This window comes from Phyllopteryx taeniolatus, chromosome 11 (genome assembly GCF_024500385.1).
Source record: "Phyllopteryx taeniolatus isolate TA_2022b chromosome 11, UOR_Ptae_1.2, whole genome shotgun sequence".
NCBI classification, from domain to species: domain Eukaryota; kingdom Metazoa; phylum Chordata; class Actinopteri; order Syngnathiformes; family Syngnathidae; genus Phyllopteryx; species Phyllopteryx taeniolatus.
The window spans coordinates 19968051-19984112 of NC_084512.1; the positions used below are offsets into that span (position 1 = coordinate 19968051).

At 39.8% G+C, this 16062-nt stretch overlaps 2 protein-coding genes across 8 annotated transcripts in view; one reads left to right on the forward strand and one right to left on the reverse strand.

Annotated features, from left to right (window-relative positions):
• The window catches only part of pcnx2 (pecanex 2), a 31115-nt gene extending 26630 nt beyond the window's left edge, over positions 1–4485 (forward strand). The window contains exons 37-41 of one of the 3 annotated variants that reach the window (XM_061790885.1): positions 568–734; positions 834–908; positions 2170–2346; positions 3212–3354; positions 3601–4485. In XM_061790885.1, the coding sequence (XP_061646869.1) occupies positions 568–734; positions 834–908; positions 2170–2346; positions 3212–3354; positions 3601–3604 (566 nt within the window). In that variant the 3' untranslated portion in view covers positions 3605–4485. Of the gene's footprint in view, positions 1–567; positions 735–833; positions 909–2169; positions 2347–3211 lie in introns of those variants that run through there. The other 2 variants (XM_061790886.1, XM_061790887.1) reach the window with 2 other exon arrangements.
• Positions 4486–5552: 1067 nt separating this feature from the next.
• rgs17 (regulator of G protein signaling 17) overlaps positions 5553–16062 on the reverse strand; it is a 28721-nt gene continuing 18211 nt past the window's right edge. The window contains exons 4-7 of one of the 5 annotated variants that reach the window (XR_009790836.1): positions 14820–14894; positions 14503–14755; positions 12392–12638; positions 5553–12234 (exon numbers count right to left, since the gene is read on the reverse strand). Coding sequence is in view for 2 of the 5 variants with exons in the window: in XM_061790229.1 (XP_061646213.1) it covers positions 12450–12638; positions 14503–14755; positions 14820–14894 (517 nt within the window). In the remaining 3 variants the exon portion in view is untranslated. Of the gene's footprint in view, positions 12639–14502; positions 14756–14819; positions 14895–16062 lie in introns of all 5 variants that reach the window. The other 4 variants (XR_009790837.1, XR_009790838.1, XM_061790230.1 and 1 more) reach the window with 4 other exon arrangements.

Sequence of the window (16062 nt, forward strand, 5' to 3'; positions counted from 1 at the left end):
GACTCATCAATAGATTGCATAATGCATTAATTGACCAATTAACCGAATAACTAATGAAACAACTAGTTAGCTTACTAATGGACAAAACAACTATCAATCTGACTAACTGAACAAATGATTGAATAACTGACAAACTGAATAAGTAACTGACTGACTGAATAACTAACTAGCAGACTGACAAAATAACTAAGCAAGTAATTAAACTGAACTAAACGAATAACTGACAAACAAACCAGCCAACTAAAGGAGGTTTTAACAAAATAACTAACCAACTGATTAACTTATTAATGAAATAACTGTCAGACCAACCAACTAACTGAAGAACTAACCAACTGACTAACTAACAAAGAGTGTACCTTCGGTCTTTGGAAATAATGGACAATCAATTCCATTTTTTTGTAATAGTCTGACATAAAAACAATGAAACGTAAGCAAGCATAACCCTTGAAAATGTCCATTTTTTCTTCTTCAAGAAGGTGATTGTTCATGTTCATCAAGGCAAGAGCTCTGCATCATGCCAGAAGATTTCTATTTCATATTAGTCTCTGTATTTACTTTGGTGCGCAGCCAGGAGGGAGTATCGCAGCAGGTCGGTGCAGCCTCAGACCCAGCGTCCGCCAGTGAGCAGCCAATCGGGACCCATCGTAGACTCGGCCTCCAACCACGGCCTGGTCCAGCGTCTGTCCAACAGCCAGCTGTCCTTTAACACTTCGATAGCCTCCATCTTCTCCCAGGTAAACACAGACACCACACTAACGACTCATTGTTTGCTTTGGCTTTTCGGGTTAAAAAACAAAACACTTTTTTGCCCCCAACCCCACCTACCCCATCAGGTCCCTCGTTTCTCGGGAACCGGCGGGATTAGCTCGCAGCTCCAGGCGGCGCAGAATCAGCAGCGTTCCAGCCAGGTATGAGCTTGCTAAACAACGTTTGCATACGTGCTCTTTAAACACAGAGCAGCCTTTTTTTAAAAAGCCATTAAAAATATATATTTTTTCTAAATCAATAAAAATGTTAACTATAACAAATGTTGTTAAATACGTACATACATCCATCCATCCATCCATTTTCTGAGCCGCTTCTCCTCACTAGGGTCGCGGGCGTGCTGGAGCCTATCCCAGCTGTCATCGGGCAGGAGGCGGGGTACACCCTGAACTGGTTGCCAGCCAATCGCAGGGCACATACAAACAAACAAACAAACCTATGGGCAATTTAGAGTCTCCAATTAATGCATGTTTTTGGGATGTGGGAGGAAACCACAGTGCCCGCAGAAAACCCACACAGGCACGGGCAGAACATGCAAACTCCACACAGTCGGGGCCGGGGATTGAACCCGGGTCCTCAGAACTGTGAGGCTGACGCTCTAACCAGTCGTCCACCGTGCCGCTTACGTACATACAAATGACAAATAATAAAAATGGCAATAAAAATGCCATTTAATACAACTATTTAAATGTTTTCCGAAAATATATATATAAATGGTTATTAACTAGGTGCAATAAATCTATTAACTATTATATTCCACATTTTTATTAATAAATGAAACATGAAATAAAATGCCATAAAATTCAAATAAACATTCTATTGAATAAATAAATAATTGTCAAATAATAAATAATGTGCCGGTATGGCGGACGACTGGTTAGCACATCTGCCTCACAGTTCTGTAATAAACAAAATAAAATAAATATTAAAATAATATATATTCAATAATACATAAAATTGTTCTTGAAATAAATTATCAATACATTGGCCCAATAAAAGTATTAAAATTATATTTAGAAATTAAAATCATTAATGAGCTACATAAATATAACAGGTTTTAATTAATTCATCTTTTGATTATTATCTATAAGACAGGTTACAATCAAATCTGCGAGGACAAGCAGTCAGGGGTGCATCGGCACAGTGTTCATGTACAAAGTCACATTGCCACCTACTGGCCTGGCATGCATATTACAGCATCTTCAGTCATTGTTTTCGTTGATTTGGATAACATTGATATCTTCTATGTGAAACCTCTACGTGGATGGAATAGTTTAGAGCTGAGCCCATTTTAACTTCTTTCTTAACCAAAACAGAAACACGCAGTATTTCAGATTAATGAAAAAGTGTGAAGACGAAAGATGATTTTATGTCACATGGAGATGACGTCATGTTAATTAATAGGTGTCCTCGTCCTCATCCACCCTGAGCCTGCTGTTTGGCAAGCGCAGTTTCTCCAGCGGCCTGGTGATCTCGGGGCTGTCGGCAGCCGAGGGGGGCAACACCACCGACACGCAGTCGTCGTCCAGCGTCAACATCGCCATGGGACCCTCGCACCGGTCGGGCAGCAGGGCCACACAGGTAAGCCCAGGAGCATGCCCAGGAGTATGTGGACAAAAGTAGTGGTTGTTTCTTTAATGGCGTATTAGTGCCACGATTCCATTTTTTTTAAAAGCACATTTTTACAGGTTTTTATAGCATACAGTGAACCTTGCATATTTGCTGTTCGCCATTTACAATCTTTGGCGCTATCTTGTGGCATCTTGGTGGCAAGGAACAATGTTGGAGCGAGTTGAAAAATTACTGTATATTTAGACAGTAGTGCCTTGCCACTCTTTTGTGGCATCTTGGTGCCAATGAACTAGATTGAAGTAAGTTGAGGAATTTCATTTAGAAAAAAGTAGTGCTGTGCTCCCATCTTGAGGCCTATATAGGCAATTATAAACCTGATAGGGGGGGTTGTCATTATTCCCAGATGTTTCTATTGAGGGTAGGGCTCGGTCCCTATCCCCCGCGAGTAGCAGGGGGATACACTGTGCCTTTGCATGTGGGAAAGGAGAGCCACAGCCAGTCGGTTCTTGCATTCCAGGAGAACAGTAAAACACAGCGGACTTATGCAGAATCTGCTGTCAGTCACAACTTTCACCCAGGCACTCACGCCACCACACCAGGCCCGCCGGCTTCTTAAAGCTTGCATATACAGAGATACTTTTTTTTTTAACAATATTTTTTGCATATTATGCATTACATTATGTCTTTTCTACGTTTTATTTGATATATATATTTTCTTTTTTTTTACGAAAAGGATCAAACTGCTAGCTAACGCTACACAGCTTATGCTAACAGCCAAGGTAGATCTTTTTTGCTAAGCTAAACTTTATTAGCCGGGAGACCACTTATGGTCTACCAGCGCAGTAATACTTTTCCATTCCTTGCCTTGCATCAGTGGACGTCCGAACCGTACGAAAGCATCGATGAGACCATTCCCAACGCCGCCGTCGAGCAATCACATGACCAGAGTGTTAGCCAGGGATTGGACAAAACCCCCTCGGAGGACGCTGCTTCGATAGTTCCTGATCAAAAGACTGTGTGAGAACACACACACGCGCGCACACACAATTTCACCTTTACAGAGAGGACTGTACAATATTTTCATGTCAGTGGCGAGAGCCATCGTGACGCACGCCGACCTGCCTCCACATTCTCAGCATGTGCTCTCACCTTGTTCTCTGAATGTACACCATCAACACCATCATGGATACTGTCGGCGAAAAAAAAACAAAAACAAAAACAAATCATAATGTTTTAACGTAAGCCTTTCTGTGGTCTTTACAGGTAGGGGACTGCAGATTCTTCAAGTCTCAAATTTGCCTTTCCTTAAATGTGCAGATGACGTTTTGGGTTTTTTTCTTGAAGAAATGTGACTTTTATTCTTATGTTATGACCATTATCGGAAAAAAAACCATCAACTTTTAAAAAGTCCTACATTACATTATGATATGATCTATCTATCTATCTATATAGTGTAATTTATTTGCAGCATTACGACGAGTTTCCTCTGAAGAAAGTAAGAAAATATTACTTTTTTGCAAAAAGACTCATAGCAATGGTTCTTTAAGTGTGGTACAAGTTCCCTCGAGTAGTACACGACAGAATCACTGAATTGAACTTTCACACAGTGCAGTGTTATAGTGGCTTAAACTTATTTTGAATTCAGTTCAGTACTGTTCAGTTGTATTTAAAATTTTTCTTCAATCTTTTAGAAGTGTTTGTTTTGAATCATTTAGGTAGAAATTTTGTCTTATTTTTACTTTAATGCGCATTACTTTTTAATTGATTATGTATTTTTTTTAATATTTAAGAGCAATGTTAATGTTCAAACTGTGCATATTGTTACAGTGACACTACATTTTTTAAATATACTTTTTAGGAATAAACTCTTTGCCTCATTTTTTCTGAAAACTTGGGCCTACTGCACTACTGTATTTTAATGTTGTCATTATGGTAGTACTTGGAGAGGTATTTTTTGAGGTGGTACTTGGCATAAAAAGTTTGAGAAAAACAGTCATAACATTATCACTATATTCTTGTAACTTTCAATCTCGAATTTTACCTTGACAAAAAATACATTTTTCTTTTTTTCCCCCCAACTACAATACTAGTCTTTTTTAAGCACTAGGGCTGCATTGAAAAAAACCCAAAACATTACATTTCCACCCATTCATCCATTTTCCGTACCACTTATCCTCAGCCTATCCCAGCTATCTTCAGGCGAGAGGTGGGGTACACCCTGAACTGGTCGCCAGCCAATCGGCAGGGCACATATAAACAAACAAAAAACAATTCGCACTCACATTCACACCTACAGGCAATTTAGAGTATTCAATTAACCTACCGTGCATGTTTTTGGGATGTGGGAGGAAACCCGAGTACCCAGAGAAAACCCATACAGGCAAGGGGAGAACATGCAAACTCCACATAGGCGAAGCCGGATTTGAACCTGGGTCCTCAGAACTGTGAGGCAGATGTGCTAACCGGGGGGGGGGGGGTAGGTAGGGGGCAGCGCAGGTAGGGGCGCGCACTGCCTGGCCAGCGACCACGTGGTGGTGCAGCCGTCGCCCATTACATTTCCTCTTTTCTCTGACAAAATATTTGACAATTTCTGTAAGATTAGGACTTTTTCTTGTAACATTCACCTTTTTATCCCCATAACATGACATCAGTTTGACTTTTCTTTAAAAAAAAATGTAAAATGACTAAGACTTGTTTTTCTAGTTTTAATTTGAAAATATTTTTGTTGTTCTCAATCATCTCTAAAAAACATGACTTTTTTGTTGTTATATTGACTTATTCCTAAAAAACATTTTATCCCCAAAACATATTTTTGTAAGATTCACTTGACCTTGAAAATACAAACTTTTCTTCTTGTTATAGCCCGACTATTTTCTCATTGTTGACTATTCTGGTGAGATTTGACTTTTTCCTTTTTCTTGTGATGACTTCTTACCTTCAAAAATAAAATGGATGTTTTCCCACCAATTTGAACAAAGAAAATAAAAATGTCCTCATATTGGTTTCTTATTCATATTAGAATTTGTTTTATTTTTTCTGCCAAAACATAAAGAATACGTTTTATTAGTGTTTTGGATGTAAATTTGAAAAAAAAGAGATTCATGCTTTTTATTGGACAGTGTTATGCATAGATCTTAAATCTAAATCTTGCTAGCGCTACATAGATTTCCATTATTATTATTTCCCAGTCCGATCCCAAGAAAGACGCCATGACATTTGTGAAAAAAATCTAGTAAGTATTTATTTTGAGTTGTTACAGTCTCTAGCAGCACTATGCAAATGACAAGATATTCAAGGGCAGTTACAACAGATTGGCGTTTTGTCATAATGCAAAATGTTTATTTATTTTTTTTCTCCTGTAAACAAAGACAAGACTGAGAACTGCAGACCAAAATGGACCACAGCTTTCACACAGCAGGCAAGACTCATTGAGAGGCCTCTCACGACTTTGCTGATACATGAGACAAGCCCCACTTTTAAGAGAAATTAACAAACTCAAAATAATAATGGTGAAAATCAGTTTCTTTTTCTTTTTTTATTTGGCGAGGGACAAAAGTTACAATTTCAGTTGTGATATAATAGCTCTTATGTGTCTGAAATCAACCAAGACGATATCACCTCTATAGAAATTCTTTATATTTGTTGGGTATTACGTGTCAAAGTTTTATGGAGACAAATTCTGAGAAACAACAAACACTGAAAGGAAAGGAACACTTAACCGGATTTTTTTTTTTCCTCATAATTGACTAAAAGACTCATTTTTGGCACAAGGTTTTTCATATTTTTAAATGTGTTGGAATTTACCACTTTAAATGAAAAATATGATTTTGAAATGGAAATGTAGATGCAAAAGTACTTGTTTTGTTACATCTGATTTGAACCATCATGCCAAGACTTGCAAAAGCAACACCATTAATTATCAAAAGTCCATAAAGTACACATTTGCCAACACTTTCTTGAGGTACGCATTTACACAGCGAGATAAGAAGGCGGGTCCGCGACAACGTTCGGACGCGCTGGATGCTACACTTAAGGGCTTCCTGCATTTCACGGCACTTTGGGCAGCAAGTGCTCATCGAGGATTGGTTGGATTCCTTACGATCAACGCGCAAGACCACAAGGGCCCGCGGTTGTTCCACCAAACTTTAACTGGCTGCCCTTTCAATTCTTCTTCAATATTAAAACAAGATGAAAGAATGACATTATGCTGAAACCATCAAAAAGTCATTGTCGGACCGACTTCGTTAAAGTCGTGGCTGGGAGGAAGCCGGTGTTTTTCCGACTTTATTATCGTCGTCTTCGTTAAGAAGTTGTCTTGTGGCCGACATTGCGAAATAAGTTGTGTTGTTGTTAGTTGCTCTCAGTCTGACTTTAAAGACATGATTCTTGGGAAGAAGTTGGTGTTTGTTTGACTTTGGTACAGTCGTCATCAATAAGAGTTTTGTGTCCGACATAGTTAAATAAGTTGTTGATAAAATATCTGTGCCGTAGGGAAGAAGTTGGTGTCAGTACGGCACCATTAAATAAGTTGTTTTCTGTCCAATATCATTCAAAAATTGTTGGTCCGCTGCTGTTATTGGTCCGACAATTATTGCTGTTGGTCTGATTTTGTTAAATAGGTCGTCGTTGGGAAGAAAATGTTTTGTCTCCAAAATCAATAAAGATGTTGTTAGGAAGAAGTCTGCGTCGGTCCGATGTCGCAAAAGAACACGTTTTCTGTTCGACATCGTAAAAGAAGTCGTCGTTGTTGGTCAAATCCTGTTGCTGTCGGTCTGACTTTGTTTTAAAAAAAAAAAAAAAAGTCATTGTTGGGAAGGGATTGTTGTGTTTCTCTGATTTCGTTATAGTAGTCATCGTTAAGTCTGTCAGATATTATTAAAAAAGTAATCGGTCCAATGTTATCAGAGGTGTGGCTTCTTTAAAGAAGTTGTGGTCTGGAAGAAGTCTGTCTGTGACCAACATCGTTAAAGAAATCAATAAGAGGTCTGTGCCAAAGATAAGAAATCTCTGTCGGGCCAACGTTGAAGTCATTTTTGGGAAGAAGTCAGCGTTTGTCCGACTTTGTTATAGTCATCGGTAAGAAGCTGTTTTGTGTGGTAAAAGAGGTCTTTGGCAAGAGGTCTGTGTTGATGGTAAGAAGACAGTGTCAGTCTGACATTGCTAAGTCGTTTTCTGGCCGACATCATTAAAAAAGTTCTTGTCAGGCTGCCGTTGTTTTGGTCCAACGTTGCTGTCGGTCTAACTTCTTTCAAGAAGTCAAAGGTAAGTTGTTTTCGGGTCGATGTCGTTAAAACAGTAGCCAAAAGTTGGTTTGTTGTACCAATGTGGTTGTCGGCCCTACGCTGTTTAAGAATTTTGTCACGGTCTGACGTCATCTAGCAACCAGTGGACGAACTCATGCAAACGGACCAACTGCTGACCTTCGCACAAAGAGGCAACTTTTTATCATGTGACACTCAAGAATCAAGTACGCTTTCGTGAGAAAAATATTGAAACACTCAAAAGCGTTTTTGTTTTTTTTAATTGTCTGCATAATGCAGTACTTGAATACATACTCATACAGTATTGTTTGTAGCAAATAACTGAATTATTTCATTTATTTAGCAAAAAGCATGCTCAAATAGAAAAAAAACCCTTTCTCCATTAATTGTTTTTTCAAAGTTCTCGATTTCCGTCACATTTTTCAATCATCTCGACTAAAGAGGCTTAGGCATCGAAATCAATAAAGAGAAAAGTGATCGCCTAAAATCCGTTTGTCGCACACCAGCCAAGGGAGGACATCAAAATTGTATCGGTGGAGGAATGTCGCCGCTCTGCCTGCGATTGTCACCAAGAGAGGAAGCGAGAGCACGAGAAATAAAAGCGACTGATTTTGAGGTCTCAGGGAAACATAAACGAGGCACCGTACACTAACGTCGAGAAACTGCATTTTGCGCTAGTGGATAAAACCTGCCCGAGAGATTTCTGACATCGGTATAGCCCAAAATCAAACCTCATCACAAAGATTTTTAAAAAGTGGATCAAACTAGCTATGTGAACGATCGCCGTCATTGGCGCATTTTAGGTATTCATTGAAATAAAAACGGAAAAAAAGAAACCCACTTCCAATGGTTGCGCTCCCTCAGCAATGTTACTGCATCAACACAGTGATTGTTGGGGAGGATGTGGCCCTGAAAAAACAAAAAACAAACATTTCATGGATGCAAAAATGACTGAAGAGGTATGCGCTGGATATGGGCACTAAAAAGTCACATTTTTTTTGTTTGTTTTTACAAATAAAACCCCTCCATTCATAAATAGCACACAAGGCTAGCTACTGTTCTTCGCAAGACGCCAGCACACATCCACATAATGTCAGACAACAAACACATTTATTTGTTTTTTCATCACGAAGGCATATACTATTTTCTTTGTATATTACTTGTTTTATATAGTTATTCATATGATATTAATATATAGAAACAAAAATAATAAGCGTTCATTTTTGCTGAGTGAGATTGAAAGACATCAGCAAAGGGCAATGTAAACCATGGTCCATCTTTTAAATGGGTCCGGGTAGAACCTCGCCCTCTCCCCAAAACACATTTGCATAGGCAAAAATGGGATTAGCCCTTAGACAGTGGTTTTCCTGAATTATTAATAGAGATGCAAAAATTCTACTTCAAAATCGAAATAAAACAGACAAATAACAAACAACAACAAACTCATGTCTAGGCTAAGCTCTCTTGAACGCACCCCTGTCCCCACACACCGTCGCTCATATACATTTTTGTCTGTGCACATTTTATAGTTTACAGTGTTAGGCTTCAAGTAGAATCTTAAAAAAAAAAATAATAATAATAATTTAAAAAAACAAAACAAAAAAAACACTGACAGCTAGATGTGAAATAAATTAACCAACATGAGAGGTAGTGAAAAGCCTACAGAGACGCCTGTTGTTTGTTTTTTTCAAAAGGAAAAATTATAATCATAGTAATAATAATAATAATAATAATAACAAATGTGTCAGTAAGGCCAAACCTTCGCAAACCTTCCGTTTCCCGTCAGGAGTCTTCAGCTCTCTAAAAAAATAAACTAACGCGAAAATGGCCACGCCCCACCGCGTAAAATCCACAGTTATTCAACACAAAGCAAACGCCTTTGCTGTGTAAAAGTCACAATAAATTAAACGGGCGAGAAAAAAAGGACGCCGGACGAGAAAACAACTCTCCCAATTCTAGAACCTTCCGACTCGTCTCCCAAATGTTTCGAACATGGCACCACCACGTGCATAAACTCACTGTTTATTTATAAATGTAAACTTGATTTCAATTGCACCATGTTTATTTTTTCCATTATTTATCTGCTTGACGGTGAAACATTCTTGCGTTAGGATGTGCTTAAAAGATTCGGCAAAAATCTTATTTTCCCCCCTAAAATGGAAAAGAAAAGCTCAGTTATTGTCATGATTCAACTGGGCCCATGCATGCACAGCGAAGCAATATCCATCACTAATGTGGCCGCCTGCATGTATTGCCAAACGTTAAATATGTTATAGTTCTTTAGAGGAACTCATAGGCCATAGGAAGCCTTTGTATTCATTTCACTCTGGATAAAAAAGCTTTTGTCGTAAAGTTATTTTTTTTCATTTAAAAAACAATGCTTCTATTGACTCCACTGGTTGATAACAATGACGAATAGTGCGTTTGAATGTACAGCGGAACCTCCGAAGCGGAACTCAATCCGTCAAAAACAATTTTCCAAATCATGTCAAGGGAATTCATTTGTTCCGAGCTTAAAAACCTTGAAGCTATGTTTTAAGGAACAGTTTAAAATTCCAAAGAGAACCACTGTAAAATATAACTAAAATAAAGTAAAAGTACTCACCTTTGAAGGCTGACACAGCAGGAAGGTATTTGCAGAGCGATACTGTCACCTAGTGGTTTTAAAGGTATTGCTGGAATTAATTAAGTCTGTCAAAAAGAAAAAGTTTAAGAAAAAGCAAAACACTTGGTGGGATTAACTCAAATTTTAACATATGGGGATGCAAATTCAATAAAAAATGTAATCTTTTGCCATAACATCGTTATATACATTTACTTTTGAGGCATAAATTTTACGTTTTTTGGGGGGGACGGGGGACGGGGGGGGTTTGAACTCCTAATTGCACCACTTTCAGAGGTTCCACTGCAATTCATCCAGTAACAAATGTATTTTGAGTAGGGATGGGCATAATAATCTGTTCACTGATTGTTAGGGTGGCGCAGAAGCAGAAGAGGAGCTTTATATTCCCTCTCATCTAGTTCGCTGTCTAAAGAAGGTGAACAACAACAAATGACGCCAGCTATTGGACGTTGAGCTACAACCACTCAGAACTCTGCTCAATACGACACTGGCATGGAAACAGGAGTTCAGAACATTCCAAGAGCCAGTTCCCCATCTCATTACTCATATTTAAAAGTTATTAGTTTTACCCATGGTGGATCAAGGAAATTTCATGCCCATCCCTAATTTTGAGTCCTTCTGGCAGTCTAAAATCTAGCCTAGCAAGATAGAGACATAATTGCTAACTAGGCTTACTACAGTACATCCAATGGCACTTTTTTTGCTATCCTGTCTTACAATGGCTCTCGACCAAAACTTGGCACGTCAACGTCAGGTAGTTAGACACATAGGTGGCAACGCCGAGTCCTCCCATATATCAACGAGTAGTGACACAGTTTTCGCTAAAACTTTAGGACCTGATAGATACATCACCATCTATCCGTTAATATAATAATCAGAATGAATTCAACAAACAAAAAATAATAGCATAATACTTCAGTCATGCACTTTCTACTGTATATCCACAGGCCGAGTGGGACGGAATTTTTTTTTTTACCGTGACATTTGGCAAGAGCCTGCCCTTCCATTTTGCCCTCTAAATTCATTAAAGCGACACATTATCATGCGTTCAAAGTCAGATTTTTTTTTTCTTTACATTTTTTAATAAAAGTAGACCAAAGAGTGTGTAGAGCGCAGAGTCATGCTAACTTAGCAACCGACTCTAGCGCCCACAAGGGCATGTTAGCATTGTGGCTAACTAAAAGTTTGCTGGCTAAAACTAGCAGACTCTCCTCTTTAGCGCCGTTGACATCATGTTTGGCACCCGCGGCACTGCAGACGTCATAATAAAGCCTTACAGGAAAAGGCCGGGGGTTCGTTATCCCAACCGCGTCAGTGGCTGAATGTAGAAGACGACCACGACAGTGTTTTTTTTTTTTTTTTTTTTACCTGTGCTTGTCAGGCTATGAGGGTGCGAATGGGAAGCAGGAGGAGGGGGGAAAAGAAGGGGATTGTCGGGATTAACTGTGGTTGCTTTCCGAGAGGGGGGGGGGTAAACCTCCAGCAGCGCCGCTTGTGCTGCCTTTTTTTTGTCTATGCGAAACACGTGTGAAGGCATTGTTGAGTTACATGTAGCTGCCCAACCACAAGTCTAGCCCTTACTTCTCCCACGTAAAGAAGGAAAGTGCTCAGATGGACGGATAGATGGATGGAATCATGACAGGTGCTGCTTTAATGTGGACGCCTCCGCTCCAATAAAGGTTATTAGAACTCTTCTTGTTTTTCCTTCCTAGGAAGCCTATTCTGAAAAAAAATATATATTAATTTTTTTTTTTTAAATGGTTGCAGTCGTTGGCATGAGACAGCCTTCTTCTCATTAGCTCAGAATGATATGTGGGGGAAAGAATGGGTTAGAAATTAAAAGTGAGGTGTAATTATTACAGTACAGGAATAGTTGGCATGTCCATTCTCTCTCTCACATTCTCTCTCTTTCTTCCTGGTCCTGAGGAGTCCACAGTCTAACGTGACCATCAAGACATCTGCGCTCACGAAAACAATCAGCGGGCCGGCGACGGCGGCCTCGTCAAATTTGACCTAAAAGCAATCAGCAAACGCATGTCATCGGCTAGAAATTGCTCTCGAAAAAAAAAAAAAAAAAGAAAGAACAATAACTAGCTATCTCGGATATCAATCAGTCTTTTTGCAATCTAGAGAGAGTTTTTTTTTTTTTTCCAAACCGGACTTCTGGCACCATAGTTGACGTAGTAGTCTCGATGGAGGGCGTTGAGGGTAAGGTGGGGCGCGGGTCTTTAGGTGTCGAGGCAGGTGCGCCTCCGGTTGGCGAGGAGGTCTCTGTAAACGGTGGAGTTGAGGAAGCGGGGGAAGGAGTCTCGGTGCATCAGCGTATAGATCTGGAGCTGCGCCTCCTCGTACATCAGGCTGCTGGGCTCGGCCAGGCTCTGGTTGATGCCCTCACGCACCCGCGAGTCCAGACTCACCTGGGGCCGTAGATGAGAAAAAGAAAATGGCTGACAGGGTGGTAGAGAAAGAACATTTTCTCACGAGGCCTAAGCTCAGTGAGCAGCTATGGCACGCCGCACACCATGCGATGCCAACGAACAGAATTAGACTGGACTGTCGCATAAAAATCACAGTCGTAAACTCACACCTGCACATTGAGCGATTTGATATGTGGACGCCCTAAACAGCGAGCCTGTACAGGCTTTTGAGGTTGCACATACAGTATATTGTACTTTATCGCATTTATTAAACCATTAAAAGACTGATAGAAAAGAGTGATAGTTAAGCAAGAAGCAGGTCAGTATAGTGAGAGGACATGGGCAAAAATAAAGAGAGAGTGGGAATCGGTGACGATCAGCTCCACTCATTCACGTGAATGTAATCGCCGCGGTACGTGCATCGCTCGCACACATGTTGGTGACAGAGACTGTAAGCATAACATTTCATCCACAGGTACATTATGAATTATGCATACTTCATGTACTGTATTTGTATGGCTTGGCGGCAGCCGGCTGTATCTCGCTGGCTAAAATCCAGAAATGTATTTTTAGCGTGTGTGAAAGCTTAAGTGCATTTCAATTGGCTGTAATCTGTGACATTGATGCATTGCACAACTCAAAACCGATGGCCAAGTAATCGGCCACTCATGAAAATACTTGCGGAACCCCGCACACTTCAGCACGCTTTAAGCGTTGACTCTTCAAATGTTTTTTTTTGGTATGTTTTTGTGTTATTTTTTTGTGGCCAAAGGGTACCTGTTAAATTGAACAACCATAGAATAGGAAAGTTATCACCTGCGACAATTTTGCACATTTGGCAGAAGCAATCCTGGGTGCGTTGTGTTACCATGAGGAATAAATGTATGCCTGTTTTTTCACACGCAAACCTTTAGTAAATCAGGCCCTGAGTGTTTGACTTCTTTTAAAATATATTCTAACACTTGAGTTGGTGTAAGTGAAGCAGGTCCGCAGCATACCGTTGTAATATAAACAGTGGTTAACGTTTTATACTTGTATGACAATTGGGAATGGCAAAATGGTACTTAAAACATTGCCTGTACAGTTAAGCAGGGTAGACACACACCAATTATCGGGCGAATTTTGAGCTCAATTCCCCCAATCAATTAGCAAAGGCTTGATTATCAGATATCTTGAATGATTATCCTGAGCAATTAACCTCTGGCGTGGCGTGTGGTAGGAGTGATTTTTCCTCCCCAATGTGCAACAGACAGCTGGGGCAGGACAAAAATGTTCAGTATTTACAAATCTGGCCAAGGCACCGACTACGTGATTGTGACACGAAACAGAAAAATAGCCCAATTTTCAAGCCTGCTGAAGCTTGCGCTGTGGGGGGACACACAAATCAAGGAGGAACTGGTTGTGTTGAAAGTTTGTATAACATGTCTCACAAGTCATTCACCACATAGCTTATAGCTTATAGCACATAGTCATAGCTTCTTTTACTTATTCTCTACTACTATTCTCTTCCCCCTTTGTAGTTTCCGGCAGCCTGGATAAACTGTGGCACTGTGATGCGTATCACATGTCAGTCTTGGTATTATGACAGATAAACTGGTTTGGAGGAGGAGACTCACAAATGTCAGAGAAGATATGGTTTGTGAGTTTGTGAGTGGTGTGCTGTGTTTTTCATCTCGAGTCCACCACACACTACAAAAGCGATAAGCATGCACTTGTTTTCTCTCGTCATGGGTCAAGTGGTCTCTCACATTTTTAAAAGTCAGTTAAGATGTTGAAAATCGCTATTGTGGACCCTGTTTAAACATTTTAGGATGAGCTTTCAAACAACGGTCAGCCGTTGAAGAAAAGGAACCAAAGTCCAAACCTCTTTCGGCGACAGTATGGACACGTAGTCTTCGTATATGATCCTGGCCTTCTCGTCCACCACCGACGGATCCGTCTCCTTCTTCAGATCGTCGCATGCCAACCAAAAGAGGAGGTTGTCCTCACTGTACTCCGACCTCAGGAACTCCCGGAAGATCTCCCGGCCCTCCAGCGAGCGCAGCATCATCTCGAAGCTCCGAGACCACGACAGCACCTCGTCGAGACTTGGGTGTCTGTGGCGGCGGTGGGACATGCTAGAGATCAAGAAAACGCGGTGGTGACTACGCAAAGAGAAGGCCAACAGGGCTGAGGACTTACTGTTCTTCTGCAGTTTCAATACTGTCCATCTTGGTGCAGGTCTGCCGTTCACTTCTCTCCATCCTGTCTTCACTCCTGCATGGGAGACAGGAGGAAGGCTTTTACTTTGTGTCCCAGCACGATCAAGACTAGGGATCTGACTACTGCAGCCAAATAGTGCACTTATAGGACTTTGCTTTTTGCCTCTATCTATTCAAGACTCAATTAATGAACAATCTACCAGCAAAGGCATTATTAATTTGGATCAAAATGATCAAAATGAAAAGAAATAATCTTACTAAAAGAAAAAAAATGTATTCTTAACAAGAATAAAGTTGAAATGTTACAGGAAATATGAAGCTTTTAAAATGGTTTAACTGTTTTTTTTTTTTTTTTAAAGTAGTTTGATCAGGATAAAATGGTATTTTGGAAAACAAAGTTGTAATCTCACCAGAACAAAGTTGTATTTCGTTGAAAGAAAAAGGTCAATTTGTTTTAGTGAAAAATTTTATTCTTGCAAGAATAAAGTTCCATTAAAAGAGGAGTAAAGTACTTGTACTCTTTAGTCAAAAGAATAAAGCTGACGAAATTTTCCGCGTACAAATCTGCACTATAAAGACGCAATGTTCCAAAATTAGTCATATTTAAAAATGAAAAATTTGTAGTCTTACGAGAGTAAAGATGCAATTTTACGACATTATAGTCAGATTTGTTTCAGAAATAAATTTAATCTTACGAGAATAAATTTCTTCAAGAGAAAAAAAAAGTCATAAACTTACAATAAAATGTTATTTTTTTTAAAGGAAGTCAATCATTGGAGAATATGAATATTATTTTAGAGATTCTGTTTTCCAATTTATGAACGCAAAGTTGTAATTTTACAAGAATACAGTATTGTTTAAAAAACATGGAATCTTACGATAATAGTTTTGTTTTTTGTGAAAAAGGTTTCATAATCATACAATAATTGTCATAAAAAAGGCTTAGCAATTTGCAAGTCAAAATTTGAATTTTGCGAATCACAAATTTTGAAGTTTTGCCGCTGAGCGGAGCAGGAGCAGTCTGGACAAACTCTGTGCGCGCCAAACAGCCCACCGCCACGCCGCAGCGAGGCGAGGAGTGGTCGCCAATGAGGTGGCGGGGTCCGCACGAGGGCGACTGAGTCGGACAGGCCGTCTCGGTTTCATTCGGCTAGCAACGTAATGTTAGGATGAGTACTGTCAAGTTAAATACAGCATTTTTTTTCCACATAAGGGTTAGACTT